This window comes from Micropterus salmoides, unplaced genomic scaffold (assembly GCF_014851395.1).
Source record: "Micropterus salmoides isolate LMB-PRFRI ecotype aquatic unplaced genomic scaffold, ASM1485139v1 Ms_hic_scaffold_22, whole genome shotgun sequence".
Taxonomy (NCBI): Eukaryota; Metazoa; Chordata; class Actinopteri; order Centrarchiformes; family Centrarchidae; genus Micropterus; species Micropterus salmoides.
Window position 1 is genome coordinate 6,398,935 of NW_024041373.1, and position 21,374 is coordinate 6,420,308.

Sequence of the window (21,374 nt, forward strand, 5' to 3'; positions counted from 1 at the left end):
ATATAAGATTGCATATAAATTACACAAACTGTAGATGAGAGTCCCAAACTAATGGCAAATGTGTTAAGTACATTTTCCTTCTTATCCTCACAGTTTGTATTTATTAGTGTTGCCCGAATTTCTACATCTATATCTAAAGTAGAATAGCCCTAATTTCCTCTTCTTCCTCTTTTTTCATCTGAAAGTCACAAAATGCAAAACAATGCAGGTGCATTTTGAAATGTGGCTCACATATCGTTCATGTCTTGTCTCTCACTTTGTCGCCGGTTATTGTTTCCACTGGGCCCCTAGAAGTAGCATCTTCTCTGCTACTTGCACCCTCACACTCCATCATGCTGATACCGTGAGACAGGTTTTCACCTTAACGAGAAATAACCTAAAATTTCAAAATCGTGACATCTCGTGGCACTAATCGACACACGGGGAACCTGGAGCTTTTGGGGACCCGGATATCTGGGGCCTCCAGTCCATTTCAGACAAAATTCCAAACACCTCTCAGTCACAGTTACGGAAAGTTTTCTTGTCCTCTCCACACATTATTTCACAAGTTGGCTCCTCCTTTACTCAAAGCTGTCATGAGTTTGCGTTGACAGCACTTTTGGCTTGAGTTGGCCTTATTTGTTAACCTCTGTGTGACCGCAGCCACATCCTTGCACCCCCTCAGCACCAGATCTTTCCTGCACGGTGTTCTTGGTTGGGTGGGCGTTACTGAGGGTGCTAGGGTCCTAACAGGGGGACGTGGGGAAGGCTATCCTGCAGTGTCAAAGGTCCTGTCAGGGGCCACCCCTGGCCTATTCAAAAAGACGTCACCCAGCACATTCTTCACAATGTTAACATTCTCCAAAATTCTCAACATTTACTTACAATGGATGACTGCGCTCAGCCCAGCTATTGTGTGCAAAGTTGAATCTGAACGGCCAACTTATGGTAAGTCATCTTGTCAATATAAGCATGACATGGCCCCCCGTTGCACCCTCATAATCCCACATAGACTGTCTATTATGGCTCAGTTTAGCTGTCAATCACAGTGTGTAATCTGGCGAGGAGTCAGTGAGGGATTGCGGCTGGTGTGAAGGAGAAAGATTTATAAGCGGGCAGGTTTTGTATGTGTTATTGTGGTATACATGACTGTTATCTGTTAGACTGGCATGCTGTCCGTGCCTTTGGTGCAAGAGTCTTGGACACAGGTGGGGTTTGTTCACTTCTATGACAGAATATTTGTGTGTGAGAGAAAAGTAGAGTCAGAAAGAGAGAATGTGCTGTGGTTGCTTTGTGTTGGTGGTTTAAGGAGCCTGGGAGCAGAGTCGGGGGCCATGTTATAAATTAGCGTCTGACCCTTGTCTTTGTGTGGCCCCTAGGAAGGCCCGAAGAAGGCCCCAGCCCAAACCTCAGTGAGAACGGCCCTTGTGAAGAGCCTCTTTCAGGGGTGTCACTGCGCGATGAATTGGCCAGGAGAAGCATGTTTATAGACTGTGTAAAGGAGTGCGTCTTTGTGGGAGAATGTCACCGACACTGTTACAGTTTGCCTGAATGAACTGTGATGACGAGGCTAATGGGGCCCCCGCCGAAAGTTGAGGGTCAGCGAGGGGGGCCCCCCAAGCTCGGGACCCCCCACCCTCAGGCCCCTTTCACGCCCAGTAGCTGTAGCTAATGTTGCGATTCTTCGTTCCCCTCACAAAGGCCAAGAAAAAAGTCAACTTTCACACCAGCGGGTCACCATGAGTGCTTTAGGAAATGATCGTGTAAACAGAGTGTTACCTTCTGACCTGTGGCTGATACCTTGGAGCAGCAGACAAAACAGCCAGGCTGCGGGTATTAGACATGGTTGTTAGTGGGATAAAGCTACAGGAAAGGGAGGAGGAAGACCTTCACACTCTAGAAATAGACATACACTCTTACTTTTTATATCCCCGTCTTTATATGTCTTTTTATGTATTAGTGGTGTCATTGTCTGATCTGTACGTGTACAGATTTCTGACTGAAACAAAGTAAAACTGAGATTGACTTTTGGCTATATTCTTCTCTTACAACAGCAGATGTGGTAAATTCTCTATTAGCACAAGGAACACAAGAGTTCCCACGCCTATAACAACTGCATTGACGCATGTCTACAGCCATTTTACTGCCCTCCATTCGAGCCAATAGCGTAAACCGGCCACTAACCCTGTTTGAATAGAGCTGAGTCTCTTAGCACCAGGATGTAAGGTCATTAATGACATCAGTCCCAGTTTGAGTGTATAAATGAGCTACTGCAGACACACACACACGCAGTATAGTCTATATACAGGTAAGCGTGTTTTTACTTGTACAGTTTGAAAAAGTATTTAGCTCAGAATCTTATCATAGTGATATGCACTAAGTGAGATTGTAGAGGTATTTCTATGGCTTCTCCCAGTATAGATTCTTTTGGCTAGTGAACCACAGATCCACCTTGGACCGGTGCTGTAAATGAGCCCATTTAAAAATATGGGAGACATGTTTTCCTTATTTTTAAGACGATATTGGTTCCAGTATCTCTACTCAGGAGCGGTGCACCTAGGTAAATAAATTGTGTTGTCCTGAGGCTGATGGATCCCAGTGTTGAACTGAAGCTTTTGTTTATTAATCTAAACTTGATCTTTATCTGTGAAGAAGGTTTATGATATCAATACCTTAGGCAAATGATATTTCACCATCTGTGTAACCTTAGGATCCGTATGACATATATTTCATCAGCTGCTCATGTACGGACACACACCTCCAAGACCTAACTGTCTGTTTTAGAGTCTATCAAGGCTGATATATTTCTCTTGCACACACAACTCAAGCATCGCATTATTTCTGTTTGGCCCCACCTCAAGCTTTTTACGATACCATCACGTCAACAGCCATTTGCTTTGCCCATAATGTTTGATGCTACTGCAGTCAAAGAATCCTTTTAGTATTGTGAGTAGAGCTAAAACCATAGGTCAAGAAATCGATTAAATGAAAAAAGTTAATCATTCACACAAAAATGACAAAAATCCAGTGGTTCCAGATTCTCAACTGCTTTTCTTTTCTATGACGGTGAACTGAAAATCTTTGAGCGCTTGGTCAAACAAACAAGCCATGTGAAGATGTGATCTGGAAATTTGTAAAAGGCATTTTTCAATATTTTTGATATTTTATAGACCAGACCATTAATCGGGAATATAATTGTTTGTTTGCAGTGACTGCAATTAAGGAGGATCAATATTGCTCAAATAATGGATATAAATGGTAGATCTCATTTTGAAGTGTTCATTTACTCCCACACATCTAGAGTGAATGAAGCAGATGTCCATCATACAGGTGGAACAGTCTTAGGAATTAGTAATTACATAAATTATAAGCAGGTAACATGTCTGTTTTTATTTTCTAGATGCTGTTCCCATCTTTCTGTTGACCCCTCTTGAAAATCCTATGGGACAGAAAGACAATATAGTTTCTGTTTAATATAATGGTATGTCAAAGATGCATACTCTCTTTTTAATATAATAGCCCCTCCTTACTCCAATCACCTTCGCCTCCCTGCCATTTCCTCACCCTCTCTTGTAGAGAAAAAGTGGCCATGCTTTACGACAGCCGTCCAGAGCCGAGACCCACCACTAAGAACAGGCTTCTTCTCTCTTTACGGCCCCATAAATATATTGTTATCTGGGCCTGGGAAGTCCACGGTGAGATTTATCCGCACGCTTAGCGGAGATAGCGAGCCAAGCATCCTGAATCATTAATTACACAAGAGGCTGCGCTACGTCCACCTTAATTTCCTATCTCTACTCTGTAGAGGAGCCACTTTTAAGTAGGTGATGAGGCATAGGAGTTAATTATATGTCGCTTAGGTGCTTTTCTTTTTTTTCTTTTTTTTTAAGCACTGGTATACTGGCGCTGTGGCGAAGTTCTGGAGATATCGAAGAAGTCAGAGAGGATCTAACTCGAACGAATCCTCTGACACAGTATACTCTCAGGTTTATTAAAGCAATGCATGCAGTGCATAAAATATATTTGCAAGAGACAAAGTGTGTGAGATTAAAAAAGTAATAGTCACTTTAGTTACGCTCAAACTGAAGCAGAGCCTGTGGCTGCATGGGTGGATGGAATCCTTCAAGCTGTACAAGTCTGTCTGACTCTCATACCCGAAAGCCCACGAACACATCTACAGAGTCAGTTGATCTTATCTCTCTCTGAGGCAGCTGCCAGGACCAACATGGAGAATATCTTCAGGAATCGACTCCTCGGGTTTGGGTTCACTCTCCCTTTGATCAATTCAGTAAAGTGAATTTTCTTTGCCATCAAAGGAGATTATCAAAGGAAATTATCAAGATTTGTTAATTGAATTGTGGTGTCAGCTGAGAATTAACTGGAAGCATGTTTACTTGCATGTATTCAGAGACTTATGCTACAGACAAGTCCCAGAAGATGAAGGGATGACGTGGGTGCTGCAAAAGATGGTCTCTGAGTTGTTTCACTCTATTCACTTGTTTTTGTGGAAATTGTTACACATGGGAAATTGCAAAAATGTCAAACATATCACTTGATTTGCATAATAGATGGTTTCCTGAAGGCAAATACAGTGATATAAGGGTAAGGGTTTTTTTTTCAAGCTGTTGCAAGCTGTTTAAACACCTATATATTACTTTGCGCCTATAAATAAATCCTCAAATCCTTTGAGGTCCATGATGTCTCTGTCTGCCCCATCCTTATGTCCATACACAAATTGCTATGCCAAAAGATTGTCAGACTACAAAAGATGTATAAAATAAAATAAAAAACAAATAAAGTAAATATTATCCCTGCTTTGGAAAGGTGAAAATGTTCAGACCACCAGGTGGAGCTGTGGCCCTCATTTACTAAATACCCTAAGCTCAGGGGACCCATCAAAAGTCAGCTTGAAGTCTTTGACAGCTAATGGAAATAGACATAAAGATTGTGGTTTTCAGGATCTATAGTATTACATATAATACATACATATAAAATGTATATTTAGATAAGATTAGATTTTAGGAATGATGATTTACGGCTGTCCCATCGGCCTGCACTCGTGACAGAAGTTATGATGGTGGTTTAAAACGTTCTTACTGACATGGATGTAATGTTTTTCAGGATCACTGACCAGCGGTTTGAGAAGCTGCCATATTTTGTCTTTGGAGACTTCAACTTCAGGCTGGACTCGAAGCAGGTTATTGAGGTGAGTGGTTTTGTGTTACACCATTAGTGATGAAAAGGCATATTGTATAGATTATCTGTGCGCAACTGTATGTTAATATACTGCACACATATGTGGTTAAGTACTGTCAAACTCATAGTAATATAACGTTTGTGTTTGTGTTTATGTGTATTAGAGAGCGCAATATAGTAAAAGTGGTTTTAGTAGCCCTCTGTCTCTTTAGAGTTATGACTCATTAAACGGTTCACTGTTGCTGGTCCAGCTGTGTTTGCCAACTGAGCCTCCAAGTGCATTGTTATGTTATGGTGCCATTCACTGCTCTTTCTCTCTCCCTTCCTCTTTTTTTCCTTCTCCTCCCCTCCTTTTCTGGGTGCAAATGAGGCCAGTGAGGGCCAAGGTAGCGCGGTCATTCAGCATTCTCCGTGAGGAGATGGGGGAGTTGGTGGCATAACAAGTCATAAAGGCCCACCGCAGACAGTGGTGTCCTATGATAACAGAGTGGGAGAGCCACTTGTTGGCCGATCCTCTCCCTCCTCTCCAGCACAATGACCCTCGAATCAGTGGGCCTGTTTTAAGGTGTGGGCATTGTTCAGTTCAACCAGAGCCCCTTTCAGGGGAGAAGGGAAGAGGAGGGAAGGCTTTCTGAATGGAGGGTTTTTGCTCAAATGACTTAGGAAGGACTTTGCTCTGTATGGCACACAACAAGAAACCTTTTGTACTGTAGTTGAGTCATCTGGCCACTAGAGGAGCAGTAAATAGCAACCCCCTAAAGAATGGCCAGCTAAGTAGGATCAGCATTTTATCAGGGGCATTGATTGATTGCCTCAAAATTTGTGCAGTACATTTGATTTTGGATCTGTAATTGGGTCACAGTAACTGCCTAATCATGTGAAAATGCATTACTTCAGTGATAATAAACAGAATCCACAACACCAGATGTGCAAACAGTGAACCTATTCAGAAGTCAACTTTTGCCCTTTTGCAATTAAATGTGACCTTGCCCACATTTAGGTCACCACAGTGATTTTCTATAAATGAAATGCTGTTGTTTATCTTATCAGCATTGCTGTGATAAGACACTGCGTTTTACACATTAAAATATATAAAACGTTATTTGGTTTTATAAGAAAAATGTTTTTCCGATGCCAGTGCAGGCAAGCAACGTGAATGCATTAGTGTGAAAGGAAAGCATCCAGTTAAACAAAGTCATATGAGATGGTTTGGAGTCTATGTGTGTTTGTCCTGTATAGCTAATCTAGATAACTCTCTCCTCATGTTTCCTGTCTTGTCCGTGCTGCTCTGTGGTAGGTAAGCACTCACCCACTCCATGTCCCTACCACTCTGAAATGCTGTTTGAGTGCAGTAGGGGTCATGAACCCTTTTCCAGAGATGTGTTAGGCCTGCATCGGTGTGTGTGTGTCCATCTCTGCCCCCTCTCCCCTCCACGCAGCTCCTTTCTTATGCACCTTGGCCCCCATTCACATACATATTCACACCCAGAGCGAATACACACACACACAAATACACACACACAAACCAATTTGTTAGGCCAAATGAGTCTGATTGATTCACTCCATCTAAAGGGGTGTGGTAGCCATGCAGGGGGTTCTTTTAGACTTCCTCTCAGGAAGTTAGAGCTGTGGGCAATGGGGTACTCAAACATACCAACCATTTAATGGGGACAACCGAAAAGGCTGATGATGTCAGCTGTGCAAAATGCATCGTTAGAGGGGCAGCGCTGCTTCATATAAACCCTTCCTGCGTAGTGCTCAACCTTTCTCATTTAACAGTGACCTGTGTGTTAGTGGCAGAGAGAGCTGTGATGTCACCAACAAACAAATGGGTTGCAACCTTAGCGTGGGATGTAACTCACAGCCGGGAGGCCGTTTTAAGCCCTTTAATGACAATTAATGTCAACAGGACAATTAGTGCACATCCACTGAAGTGCTTAACTGTAGATGGGCTGGTGGTGGATCGATCGTCCATACTTATCCGAAGATTGATTCAGACACCGAGAAGCCGGCTCTCATTCTCACTGTCTGAGAGTCTCATTTTTTGCTTTTCTCAATTTTCTCTCTCCCCTTTAAATCGATAGGAAAGCGCCCCAAAAAACTACACAGATGAATAGATTTTGCTGTGTTAAGTGGACAAAATGAAAGCAAAATTAATCTACTTGCCTCTTTGATTTGAACACCAGGGGCAACCTTCAGGCACCCATGGGGATCACCAGGCCCCACTTTGAGAGTCACTGGATCAGAAAATACTCCAGTACATTTCTCTACAGCTGCACGCTACACCACTTCCCTTCTTCTCTGTCTCTGGTCCATTGTGGGTGACTAGACTGTGGACAACCACTAGCCACTCCCCTGTCACCCATCCTGCATTGTGGGTGGGTGGATGGGACAGGGGGTAGTTTAGGATGTATCCATGTGTGTTCAGAAAAGGAGGTGGGTTTGGAAGCCTGGGTTTGTTATTGTCACAGGGCAAATTCCAGGTGGCAAATTCCTGGCATGCTTGTGCGGCAGGATCAGTAACCAAAGGCCTGCGGCCGCCCCCCTTCTGCCCGGTCCGGGCAACCCCATTAATTGTGTCCGACAGAGGGAATTGGTTTCAATTGACCTCCATTCAGCGGCCCTTTGACTGGCAGACAAAGGACACAGCCACGTGGAGACTAATGCTAGGGCTGAGCAGCCTGGAGGTGGTCCAGTCCCCACCAACCTTCTCTTTCCTCTCCCATGGGTCTGATCATGCTTTGGCTTGATCATGATTTGCATCGGTGCTGATGAAACAGGAAACGGCAAAGGTTTTGTTGATGTGCTGCCCGTGATTTCTTTTAATCCCATGTTCAAGCCACATTCAAGCCAGCAGTGACTGACTGACTTAAGATTCAATGCATGTTGTCCCAGACTGGAGACCTGTTGCAATAAAAGACACCTAGCACTACGCGATTGGTGTGGGATGAAATTACATTTAAGAGGTTGTTATTAGTGCTCTCAATCACATTTAAATACATTTCCTTCTGGCAAACTGTACAATTAAGATAAAGATGTTTCAGTTTATTCTTTTATTCAGCCATTTTCATTTGGTTTCTTTCTTGGCCTCCCTTTCTGGACTAGTCTTGCAGTTGGTCACAGCAAATGAAATTGCCGTCCCTAATCTAACTTTCATTTATAAACAGTAACACTGTCACTGCTGCTCTGAAGTCTGATGCCCCGGGATGTGGTTTGTCGCTGCTGCAATAGGAATGTATTAACATCTTTGTATACAAGCTCTGTGTCCGTTTTTTCAAAGGCAGTTAATAACCCTTGTTTCCAGTTCATGTCTTAAGGTTGACTTTAACTATTGTGATTGAGCAGACAGGTTTACAGTACACATTGTTTCAGGTAGTAGTGATCAGAATCAAGTGGGATCAAGCAGAAGTTGGACAGCGAATCTTTTGTAACAGGGAGTAATGGTCAGAAATCCTGCAAGATTAGACAGGTGATTTAAAAAACAGTCCCACACAAACCTCTAGTCACTGCCAGTATCATGTTTACATTAAAAGTAAGGTTCTGATAATAATCCTATAGTAACCACTAGAAAATGCTATTATAGAAACCCAGAGCCTTTCAGACCAAAGCGGAGGCGTGCCAGCTCCCAGGTTGGGAGCTCAGTCATGATGCCAGGTCACATAATCCTTGTTGTCCCATTCACACCTACAGCAAACATAGGTTTTTGGTTCCATGCTTCAGCTGGTTATAAGGTATATAGTGGTGTGTGTGGGTGTGAGAAAGAGTGTGCATGTTTCCCTCGAGGTGGCCGTGAATCAGTGGTGTCGATGACAGGCTCAGGGCTCCGTGCCTGGACTCCTAGTATATTTAAAATCCCTCCTAATTAAACTTAATAGAATGTAAATTTAATATCTGCAGAGATTGTGTGCTGCTGGCCGGCCTGCTCCAATTTAAGGATTGATAGAGGCCAACGGGAAGGTTAATTGCTGACTTGATCTACTGTCCCTGTGACATGGTGTGGGTCTGCTTTTAATTGGGCCTGATCTGCTGCTACATGGTCAGATTTCATTAGGCTAGCTGGCCTCTCGCTGACTGGAGAGAGGTTTGGATCAGCACCCCCTGTCTGCGTCTGCAGGAATTGCAGAGGGCCGGACCACCCATCAATCTTCCTTCCTTTGTCCTGCGTCCTTTCTCTCGCTTGAGCAGCATGAAATTAAAGGTGGGGCCCTAGACTAGCCCCACTCCTAATGAATGCTGTAAAATGCTCAGTAATGACAGGCCAGCATGATAGATCATTCATTTTTCACACTGTGGAGTCACTCACTGCACACGCCCCCATGTCAACAGCAATTTTTTGGATGACATATTAGAGATAATATTCTGTCATGAATGCCATCTTTTTTTAATTTGTGTTTATTGCTGCATGTATGTGCGAGTTTTTAGAAGGATTGCTTTGCTATTCTTGATCCAGTTTGAAAAAGAATCAAAGAAGGACTTGAGTTACTAACCGTCTTGGGGCACTATAATTTGCTTCAATTTGTACTGATAAGAAAATATGTATACTGTTGGGGCCACTGTTTAAGTAGTGAGAGGAAGTGGCATGTTACCTGCGGTCTTTGTGTTGCCCCTCATGTTGAAACCAAGTAAGTGTTCGTTACATATTTGATGGCTGCTGAACCCAGTCTCTTTGCACCAGTAAAGGGTAAAGAATTTTCTCTTTTTAGCCCGACTTTGACTAGCATGTGTGTATCTGGCCAGCTATAAATCAAAAGGCGGCCGGTGTAATTAAGTGTACACTACATTAGTCAGGCTAATTAATTTTGGGGGCCATCCATCCATTAACCAGCGGGCCAGCACTGATTGGGCCTCTGTTCTGTGGAACCCCTGACACTAGGGACCACGACCCTCCTTGGCTGCCTTCAGTTTCCCAGATAAGCATTTACACCCGGAGTCACAGATGTATACACACGCATACGTGCACCAGCCCTCTTGTACTTAATCAAATTTTGACTTAAAAAGAGAAGCCTATTACAACACATTTGACAATTCTTATGTCATAACTCTTCAGGGCAGCGTTCTTTAATTTATTTTCAAATATGGAGTATTAGCAAGGCTCTACTTACTGACGCACTAGTGTTGTATTTGTCTATTTTATTGCTTGCAAATTATATTGACAAATGCTTTACATGGTTTGTTGTACTAAATCAAAATACTTTTCTGTGAAAGACAACCCACCTGACACCATTTTAATTGTCCTGATGCAATAAAACCCGCCCATTTACTACACACCAGGCAAGTTAAAACAGTTGTTAGCACCTACTATTTGACCCCAGCCTGTTTATGGCCATACAGGTGACGCCTGCAATGGAGATGTTTCCTTAGAATACAATAAAGGCATATTATCTGGCTAGAAGAGTCCAATCTATCACAATGAGGGCCCATTATATCACAGATAACCCATCTGGATATAGAGGGAGACTATTCCCTCTAGACAACAGCGCCTGTTCTCTCTCTCTCTCTTCTCTCTGTTTGCTTTCGATGCTAATGAATACAGCGCTGAAGACACAGAGGGGGAAAAAAGCTCAGCTATGAGGGTGTAACTTGAGCGATGCAGCTTTGATGGGAGCGCTGTCCATATAATTAAAACGCTGGCAAATGAAGAACAAGCAGTGGCTTCTGTTGGTCCTGCTCATTAACAACAGGCCGTTTGAGCCCGGCGCCAACCATGCTATTGCCATTGTGTACTTGGAGGGTGGGGGCACTGTGACTGGCAGCTGGGAACACCATGCCAACGGTGGGATGGCGTGACAATTCAAGCCAAGGATGAGCGCAGAGCCTGGCACTAACAGGGCCTTGGAGGACACGTTGCCTTGTAGCCCCCTGGGGTTGGCCCCGGTCAGGGATGTAACCTGAGTTACCCCTCAATCGTTCACCGCTGCTGTCATCTCCAGCTGGAGCCAATGTTTTTACTCCATCCTTGATGCTCTACTGTTGCGCTGTCACTCCTTCTCCCAGGATAGTTTTATAGTTAGACAGTAAACAGCAGTTTGACAGACACTTGCAGTATGTGTGAAACATTCAAGAAATATATCAGTGATGTTAGTGCACATTGGATGCATAAAAGGGGATATCTACCATGCTTATTATTTACATAATCAATACGCCAATTATTTTCTCAATTGATCAACTAATCGTTTGGTCTGAAAAATGTCAAATATTAGTGATAGCAAATATATATCAGAGCTGGAACCAGTACATTTTTCAGAATCAGAAGGAGCTTTATTGCCAAGTAGTGTTTTACACATACGTGAAATTTGCTTTGGTGATAAGGTGCTAGACGTAGACAAACATACAGTTGACATAAATAAATGTAGAAATATATAAATATGGAATAAACAAATGCAAATTATATCAGAATAATAAAAGAATAGAGAAAAATAATTTAAAAAAAAATAATTACTATTACTATTTTGTACTATTTTAAAAGATCAGGGAAAGACTACCAAAAGTAAAGACACAAGATGTTTAGTCTCTTTTAGAGAGCTCCATTCTCACAAAAATCTTTTGTAAAGCAGATTATTTGTAATATATTAGCCAGAACCATAGTATGTTGCAAACGTTGACACTAAACTTGTAAAGGCATGTTGTAATATGATGCCTCCTTAAATATCCATGAGCCTTCTATCTGTAAGAAAGCTGTGTCTGTGAAATGCAATGCAATTTAAAATATTTTGTTATTTTAAATGGCGGAGATGAGTCACTTCAAATCTTGCATTTATTAGTAACCATGATGCAGTTGTCAACATTATGCAAACAATATAAATATTCTAAATCTAATTATTGAATAATTCGATCAGCCTGTAAATTCAAGACTCAATATTCAATCTGTGTCTTTCTTATTTAATCCACCGTCAGTATAATCTCTCCATAAATCATGAATAATCAACTTTGGCTTCAAGCTCACTCTTCTTATTCTTATCTCTTGCTTTATTGATAGTTTGTCTTCTGTTAGTCAGAATGGACCCCTGCCTTTGAAATCACAAGTAGGACCAGCAACAGCTAACAGTGATGCTATTATTTAGTCCAGATGAAATGTGGCATAAACTGTGAAGGATAGGGATCTCTTTGTGCCTGGTACATAGTGTTCAACTTGTATGATGTCAGTCTATTTTTGACTAATGCAGTCCTCAGTCTTTGTAGAACGGAGCACAATAATAGTTGTTTTCCCTCTCTCTGAAGGATGGAGTGGTTGCCAAGATAAAACATGTTGTCTCTGGGAGTTGTGCACAAACATGCACACACCGTCTCCATTGCTATTTCAAGCATTTGAATCATTATAGTTCGTTCTAATACAAATGCAAAGAAGCAGTCTCTGTAAGAATGGCTGAATTCACAGCCTACTCAACAAGTCGGTCAAAGTTCCTATTCAAATCAGGCAATACCTTAGCTCGTGGTATTTGTTTGTCTGGGATCACAATTAAAAAGGACAGATGACTGAGGATAAAATCTTATTGGAAGGATTATTTAAACAACTTGGTCTACTGGTTTCCCAGTGTGAATCTTTACTGTCAGCAGCAGAGTGATGCTTCTACAGAAAGGCTCATTGCGACACAGCTGTAAACCCAGGGTTGGCACCGTGGGCTTTTAAACAACTTAGCCCTCTGACATTAAAAGTCGCTGGGCTCCATTCACATCCACGCACAAATATCCCATCATATTTAAGAGGGCCCATTAAGGGCCACATTGAGAATTCATGGGCCTTTCTCTCACTCCCCCTTGTGTGATTTATCTGTGACGGCCATATTGCCGGGCCCTTTCAGAAGGAGTGGCTCCAGTTTTTGTCTTAGAGGAGGCCCAAAACAATGCATTTCAGGCCCATTTCTCCGACAGGGCCTCCTCTTTCAGGGGGCAGAGAGAGCCGGGGCTGGCCTAACATCTGTTTGTGTCCAGAGCCAGGCGGGACCGGAGCACAGCGTGCCTCGGTGGCCCCCTTCCCCTCTCCCTGGGGGTCTTTGTTCCCGATTTCATGCTATCAGAGCGGCAGCATGTTTTCCTGCGCAGAGCTGTCAGGGGCATAAAAGGCCCTGAGTGGGGTCACATCAAGAGGGATGGGCATGAAAAATTGGTAAAATGTATCACAAAGCCCACCCACTAGATGGTTGCCTAGCGCCCTGTGGTGGGGCTTCAAGACCCCTCCTCCCCCTCCCTGTACCTTCCTCCTTCCCTTTTCCATGGCTGAATTACACCTCTCCCTCTCACCCTGGTGGACAAGCACATCATTTAGATGAAATGGTGCAAACAAATTAAAGGGTGGTGCTCCAAATGAATCAATGTTCTTTGTGTGTGAGGAGGGTTTTGTGCCTCTCCCAGTGCACACTGGAAGGAAGATAGCTGGTCACCTGCCTGCTGAAAAAGCCATCAACTGCTTTGGTGGCTCAACTGTTGCTACAGAGAAGAAAAAGAACAGCTCTTTGTTGTAATACTCCTGTCTAACAATTCTCACTGGTCAGATCAGTGATCATTGATTGAATCTTAGTCCAACTGAGTGGAATCTCTGTTGCATATTTGTAGTTCATCTCGTTGATAGTGCTAACCAGGCTTTATCGAATACCAGAGTAATGAACTAGACAGACTCTGCATTCCTATTGGACCATCACTAATCACCAATCACTGATTGGATCTTCGATATCCTGTAATTGACTCAGCAACGACAAATTACCTCACTGTCTGTTCCCTGTAATTGATTCCCAGCTAGAGCTACGGTGGAACAGGTAAATTAAATGAGCATGCAATGTCTTCAGGTGCATAGTAAGTGTTTATACTATATCAATAGCTCTTCTGTTGGCTATGTTTAAATGCACTGCAGTGATTGCTGCACGGTTGGCTGTGAATTTGTTTCCTCATTAGCAGGATAAATGCTCTTTTTAAGTCTGAGGCAATCAAAAGAAAACATGAATGGCCGTGGCGCTGTTGGCTACTTCTTCAGATCACAAAGCCTCCTTCTGGAAACACAACAACTGCAGCTAACCACATTCAAATGAAAACCCAATAAGATGGCTATTGAGCAATTTAAGCATGCATGGCCTTATTGAGAGGTTAAGAGAAGCCGGTACGTTAAACAGTCTTGCAGACATCTGCCGCGGTTGGTTTCAAAGTGCTGGCTAAAAGTGGCAGGGGAGGTTTCTCAGATTAAATCTCTCATTAGGTTGTCTTTGTACAGGTGGCAGTAATGTGTCAAGAGCCCGGCCTGAGACAATGTCCTCCTCTTACTGGGACTAATACGCCACAGGAGAACCCACCCTCCTTTTACTGCCACTACTTTACACAGAGACACAGTCACAATGAAGCATCTGGTGGCCCTTTCCTGTGTAGAAGGCTTTTCCACAGCCATTGTGCTAGTGTGCATGTGTGAGAGAAAGACGCAGAGAGATCAGGAGGCTTAGTACATTTCTGTGACTCAACTTGTCTTGTTTAACTTACTGTGCGTTTCTGTTAGTATGGATCTTTACTTAAAAAATTCTGAATATTTGCTCCCAGCTCTGACTAAGAGTTGTGTGTGTGTGTGTGTGTGTGTGTGTGTGTGTGTGTGTGAAACCCCCCAGTAGTGGGAGGTCGCCGGGGTCAAAGTGATGAATTTTTATAGGCCTGTTCCCTGTGTTTCAGCCCTGTCCCTTTCTCTGCGCGCTGCACTGCCTCTCAAAGACAACCATGCAGGGCAATTTGTCCTGCGGGGCCTTGCAGAATGGGCCAGCAGAGAAGTTAAATACCAGGGGGGAACACACACACACTCACACAAAACATACACACAAATTCAGTTTCTCTCTCACACGCACACACCCCTCCGTCCTGTTGTCCTGAATGATTTGTGGCCTGTCCATTATCCATTACGAAAGGACAAATGCTTTTGGCTAGTTTCTGAAGGTAAAGCCAGAAGAGCAGCTCTCAGTGCGCGCCATTGTTTTTAGAGAAGTTTCCCAGATGTTATAATGCACAAGATAAATAGGTCACATTATCACTACCTTGCACGCCCCCTTACCTCTCCAAGCTCATTTTTGGCGAGGGCGTGGCAGGTTAGGAGACCTCCTACGACGCACACACTGCAGTCTACTCTTAGTGTCAGCTCTCACGAAGCTCAACTGGTTCCTGAGAAGGGGTGAGTGGGTGTGTGTGTGTGTGTGTGTGTGTTTGTGTGTTACTTGCTGTTAGGGGTGACACAGGTTTACTAGGGTCAGTTGTTGACCAGTGGGTCACACACAGTCTAACCTTGCGGGTGATAATGTGGCCACTGTCACCTCTCCTCCACGTTCAATCCCCATCCTGCTGTGGATGATGATGATGAATCCACAGTGTTTGGAAGCATTAAATTAGCCAGCCACAGGGAGAGAGGAGTGGATAACTCTGGCTTGTGTCCAGTCAGATCGGGTGGGGAGGGTCACAGCTGATTTACTGGCTTTCCTGTGTAATAGCTGGCAGGAAAGCAGGAGGCCAAATTTGTTGTTGCCTATTTCGGATGCCCCCTTTTACCCAGCTCGGGCAGATGTCGCAATCATGCATGCGGGATGGGCGTGATGAACGGTGGAGATCAGAAGAAAAGTGATCGGAGTGCTAAGCAATTCACGCTGAACCTGACACCCCCGCTGGCACACCTTACCTCAGCTGGCAGTCCGGCTTTGCGTGGCAGCGAGAAAATAATGGCGCGTTCTGACAATGCCACTGCCCCTGCTGACACAAAGGGGAGCCCCTGTCCCCTGCCTTTGGTAATGAAGAATGAATAGTTAGCTCATTGTCCACTCATGCTGTCTCTCTCTGCACAAAGTCTCACACTCTCTCTTACCTAATTGAGGTTTAATCACTGAGTTCTAAATGCACTCACTGGATTATTATATTGGTGGAATGACAGTTTAGTGAATAGCTTGAATCATGTCATGAGATTGGGTGGAGGGAGGGAGGAATATAAACCCCAGAGATTTGCATATTTGCTTTATGCCTTTTTTATGCCAACACAGTCGTGGCAGAAATGAGTGACGTAACAGGGTACCAGCCAATGCACAGGGCAAAAAAAGTCCTCTATATTTAGTGAACCAAGAACATAAGATATTAAGTTAAACAGAAAATCTCAAATATAATAATATAAGAATAGATCGACTTTTTATTGATCCCACACCAGGGTAATTCACTTGTGTGGATCATAGTTAAAAGGGCTGGAGTAGCTAGAGCCAAGAACCAAACAGTTTAATGTTCTGAACAAAGGAGTCTGAAGAAAACAAATTTATCTTTAAAGGGTTCTACAAACAAGTCTGTGTATCTAAAGCCTGATACATCTAATTCCTCTGTGCCATAGAGCTCCATTGTTGTTCAAAAACTATTAAAAGCACATCAGTGAGCCACGCTGTTGCACTGGTTGACATGGTCCTTCATTACCATGACACACACACACTGTAGTTTATTTTGATTCAGTCCCGCCAACACCGTCCTGCTGCTGTAAATAATCACGAGCCTAACTAATATGTATTAATCCATGACTGAAAATGTCCCCAACAAATGCACCATTTACTCCTGTTGAGTAACATTTGCCAAGATCTACAGTGCCCAGCTATTTTATGAAATTAGCCTGTATTTATTTTTTAAATGACATAAAAATGTATATATATAAATGTGCGACCTGTTCTTAAAGAAGTTGATGTTCAGTAGAAACCAATGGGGCTGTGTGCCACAGAGAGGTAGGGAAGTCGGAACATATTGAGAGAGAGAATAACATTTGGTTGTGTTTTTTTTCCCCCCCATGTGATTTGCTGACAATAAGAAAACTATATATAAGAATATCTAACAACTGTAGAGGGAAGTTTTCCCTCCTTTTCATATATTAACCAGGCTTGTATGGGTAGTTCCCTTTAGTCGGTTTCTTTTCTAAATGCTGATATGTAAAACAGCCCTGTGTGTGCGAGATGCATTGTCAGGAATGCCATGGTGCTGCATGTGGGTGTTGTTTAAGTTGGGCACAGTGGATCACCTCCATCTGTTGGCAGGACCAGAGACAGAAGGCTTGAATGTGTGTGTGTCTTTGGTCTTTGAAGTGGGACAGATTGCTTTAACCTCTCTCCTAAGGAGAGCAGCTGGAATAGAGAGCTCCTTTAAACAGCCGCTTCCTCCTTCGACAGTCATGAGATTATCCTCCATTGATGCACAATGGCAGCGCCTTCCTCGGCAACTCCTCATCCCGGCCCCCCGGCCTATGGGCCCTCTACAAACACTCAGTGTTGACCTGTGACCCATAATGCAAAGATTTGATGCCAAGTCACTTTGCAGGATCAGTTAAAGAACCCAGAGGAGTGAAGACATCCTTACTGTCTCCTGGAACACAGTGTTTTTTCTCAACAGCTGTCTTTAAATATTTTCCTATTGCCTTGTTTCCTCTTTCCCTCTCTGACTAATTGCCATGCATTGACTATGAAGCCAATTGCAGCCAAATGAATTATAGTAAAATCATTTTGGATCTGCTGGAAGTAGGAAGGCGACATCATTGGATTGATATGGTCTAAAGTGACAGCATAGGGTTCTCATTTTCCCCATCTTGGTGTTAGCTGGGCAGATCTTATGACACAGGCACTGGGATGAGCGAGGAATGAGGTTTTGCTGTCTGTGTGTGTGCGTGTGTGTGTTGTTGGATGATGTTGTGTGTGTCGGTGATGTTTTTCACGAAGGACAACGGTAGGAGAGCTGTGATCAATCGGGTGCAATCAGCCACTACCAACTGCACTGACACACTGATTGGTCAGTCAATGAACTTATGAATACATCCATCAATCAGCCTCCAACATTTCAGCATCCAACACTGTGCAACAGTCCCGCCATGGCGATCTGCTGCCTTTTGTGAACTGTAGTTTGTTTAAAATATATATGGGGGAAAACATTGCTTTATCCTTTTCAGTTAGATACTGAGGAGTATCTTAAATAAATCGAGTCCTCAGCTTCTTTGTTGCTCTTGCGGTAGGCTAAACCTGAAATGTGCCGTTGGAGTCATTAGTTTCCTTGAAGCTAAAATAGTTTAATTCACCCAGGAATCCAGAATGTAATTGTTCTGGCAAAAGACTTTTTTTCCCCCCTCCACAAGTAAAGGAAGCATTAGCTAATTGTCTTTTTTTCCTAATTGAACCTTTCCGTGCAGTGACACTCTTGGCACAAGATATAGGCTAACATGAATACAAAACCTGTGGTTCAATTATCTCACTGACAATGATGTCATTCTGCTCTTCTCTAAGTAGAAATGTGTATGGTCTTCTATCTGTTCATATCCACGTGTAATTGCACTTACTTGTGTTGGTGTACCTCTGCCAAATGTAAAGGACGTGTTTAGTGGTGTTTAGTGATGACTGTGTGTTGATTCAAGCCCCTCTTACTGAATTATCTGAACACTTTGAACATGAATAGGGGGGCTGTTTCTGTCCTTTAGATATTGATGCTTATTGTATTAAGCAGCGTGAGCCCCTGGCCTCAGTGGTAGCTGTGAAGTGGCCAGGGATTTCTGCTTGACTGACTTTTGGATTTGCAAAGCAGACGACAGAAGGGGGCTCACTTGGGAGAATTGCAAGACCCTGATGCTTGCAGAATCTTAAAACACGAAGTTCCATTTGGAAAAACATTTTTTTTTAAATATTCTTTAGACTGTCAAAAGAAGTTGTAGTTTTTGTCACTTACATCTGACATGCATTAAATATTTTGAACAGAACATTGATATTGACCACACTTGGGGCAGTTGGCGCTAATCAGAGATGGCAAAAAAATTACCTTCTGCGGTTATCTTCTGCTTTTTGTGGCTAGAATGACTTTTTGACAGGGAAAGTATCTCTTGCCCTTCTCACTAGCTCTTTCTTTGGCCTATTCATTGCACAAAGCTGCTTAAGCGCACTTAAGCGCATTAGCATTTGGCTGCCAGGGGACCAGGGAGAGCGATTTGTTAGGGCTTTAGAAAGTTGCTTTTGAGGAGGAGGGGGGTTCGAGTTGAGGCAGTGGGTGTTTTTTTTGGGGGGGGGCTGCAGAGAGTTGTTCCACTTTCTCTCAGGGCATGGTGTTTGTTCTAATCTGGTGTGCTGTTTCTCCGTGGCCGAAGCAGGACTGATTTGTGACATTTCAGTCTCAAAGGACCTTTTTCTGCTCACTATATTGGCTTGACCCGATTATCTAATCTGTGCTTTGAATTTCAATCAGGTCACCCAGTCTCTGCCGTGTGGTATGGGAACCACTGGCTGAGGGATTACCTCATTCAACTGTCTTCAAACACAGATGGTCGAATGTTTAACTAATTGTTAAAAGAGTCCACAAAGGGGAATTTAGCCATGCACACAGTCCATGGGGTCAGTGCATAGACCCAGATAAAGAGAAGGGTAATTTGTGAGGTAGTTCTTTAAAAATCATTCAAATGTGGCGCAGTGTATTGCGTGGTGTTGGGCTCTGTAGAGCATTCTACACTATTACACTACTGTACAGCTACTGTACTGTGTGTGTGTGTGTGATGGTGAGGAGGGTAGCTATAGCTACATATAGGGGTGGCTGTGGCTCAGGAGCTAGAGTGGGTTGGCCGTTAATCGGAAGGTCGGCGGTTCAATCCAGGCTCCCCCAGGCTGCATGTTGAAGTGTCCTTGGGTCCAAGATACTGAACCCCGAATTGCCCCTGGTAACATTCCTACAGGCTGTGTATTCATACACTGTGTACTGTGTATGCTGTGTATGAATGTTAGTTTCTGTTTGAGCACTTAGGCTCAGTGAATGAGTGAGTGAATGGTGAATGTGATGTAGTGTAAAAGCGCTTTGAATGGTCAAAAAGAAGAAGTCAAGGCGCTATACAAATACGGAGCATTTACATTACATTTACATATGAACAACTTGTAAACTAATATAATAATAGTAAAATAAATAGACATTCATAAATACTATATTAGTGTCTTTCTTTTCCCTAATATGATTTAACCTTTCCTCCCCGTCATAACTCATTCTCTTCCCCTCTCACCTCCAGAGTCTCTGCTCCACGGCCACCATGCAGACTGTCAGAGCCGCCGACACCAACGAAGTCAACAAGCTAATATTCCGGGAAAGTGATAATGACCGAAAGGTAAGCTGAAAAGTGCAGTAATGCTGCCTATCACAATACTGACTTGTCATGACCTCATTCAAATTAACATACATTTACAACTGAATTTAAATCATGTGGTTATCCTCAAATTTCAATAAAAACAAATTTGTTTAGAGGCCTAGTCACACCAGAAAGTGGCAGAGTGAACTTCCCTAACTGTGAGTTAGCAAGCGTGTTTGCTCAGTAGCTAACTGGACAGTAAATTCAAATCAATTTTATTTATATAACACCGATTCATAATAGAAGTTATCTTAGTTCACTTTGAATTTAGAGCAGGTCCATACTCTTTATAATATTATTCACAGAAAGATATTTGCACCATTGACGCCAATCATAACTATGTAAAACATCGTGCCTTTTATGGAGCACTTTATTCCCCCAGCTAATAAGCCACAATAGCTCCCTCCATCTCTAACTCTCTAGGTCTCAAAGGTCAGCACTGTCAACATGGCTTGCTATTAGTGAGAATTTGCATGTCCAAGTTCACCAAAGTTGAACTTGTGTGTATCGCAACTCCACTGCACACCACGCTGGTGTGACGAGGCCTTAATATGATGATGCATCTATACTGCATGTTGAAAAAGGGAAATGGCACTTCTGAATTTGTAATTAAACCTTCAAATATTTGCCATATACCTGAGGTAACACAGGTTGTGTTAACGTGCAGTGTGAAGTGGTGTGATGCCTCAGTGAGACGAGTGTAGTGTAGTGCTGTCTGCCACTGCAGCACACTGCTGTTCATTAGTGCTCTAATTAAAAAGTGCAGTTCACATTAGTATTGATATTAATCAGAGCACCGTTTCTCTCTCGCCACTGATTTAGGTTGTTCTTCAACTTGAAAAGAAGCTTTTTAATTATGTCAACCAGGACGTTTTCCGGGAAAACAATGGGACCTCAGTAAGTAACCCCGTTGCTTCCTAACCCTTTATTATATTTATCTACTCTCTCATTTCTCAACTTCCCTTTTTTTTTTCTTTTACAAATTATATTCATTCTATCACATCCATAGACTTTCTTTTCCCACTTTATAGTCACAACCGCTGCCATTCACTATATTTTAAATTGATTATCTGTGAAAAGGATAGAGTGCCAG

The 21,374-nt window shown here is 42.9% G+C and overlaps 1 protein-coding gene across 2 annotated transcripts in view; it reads left to right on the plus strand.

The window, feature by feature from the left end:
* The window catches only part of LOC119917210 (inositol polyphosphate-5-phosphatase A), a 145,944-nt gene that overhangs the window by 99,919 nt on the left and 24,651 nt on the right, over positions 1 to 21,374 (plus strand). For both annotated transcript variants that reach the window (XM_038737408.1, XM_038737409.1), the window contains exons 9-11: positions 5,101 to 5,185; positions 20,165 to 20,260; positions 21,104 to 21,178. In XM_038737408.1, coding sequence (XP_038593336.1) covers positions 5,101 to 5,185; positions 20,165 to 20,260; positions 21,104 to 21,178 — 256 coding nt within the window. The remainder of the gene's footprint in view (positions 1 to 5,100; positions 5,186 to 20,164; positions 20,261 to 21,103; positions 21,179 to 21,374) is intronic.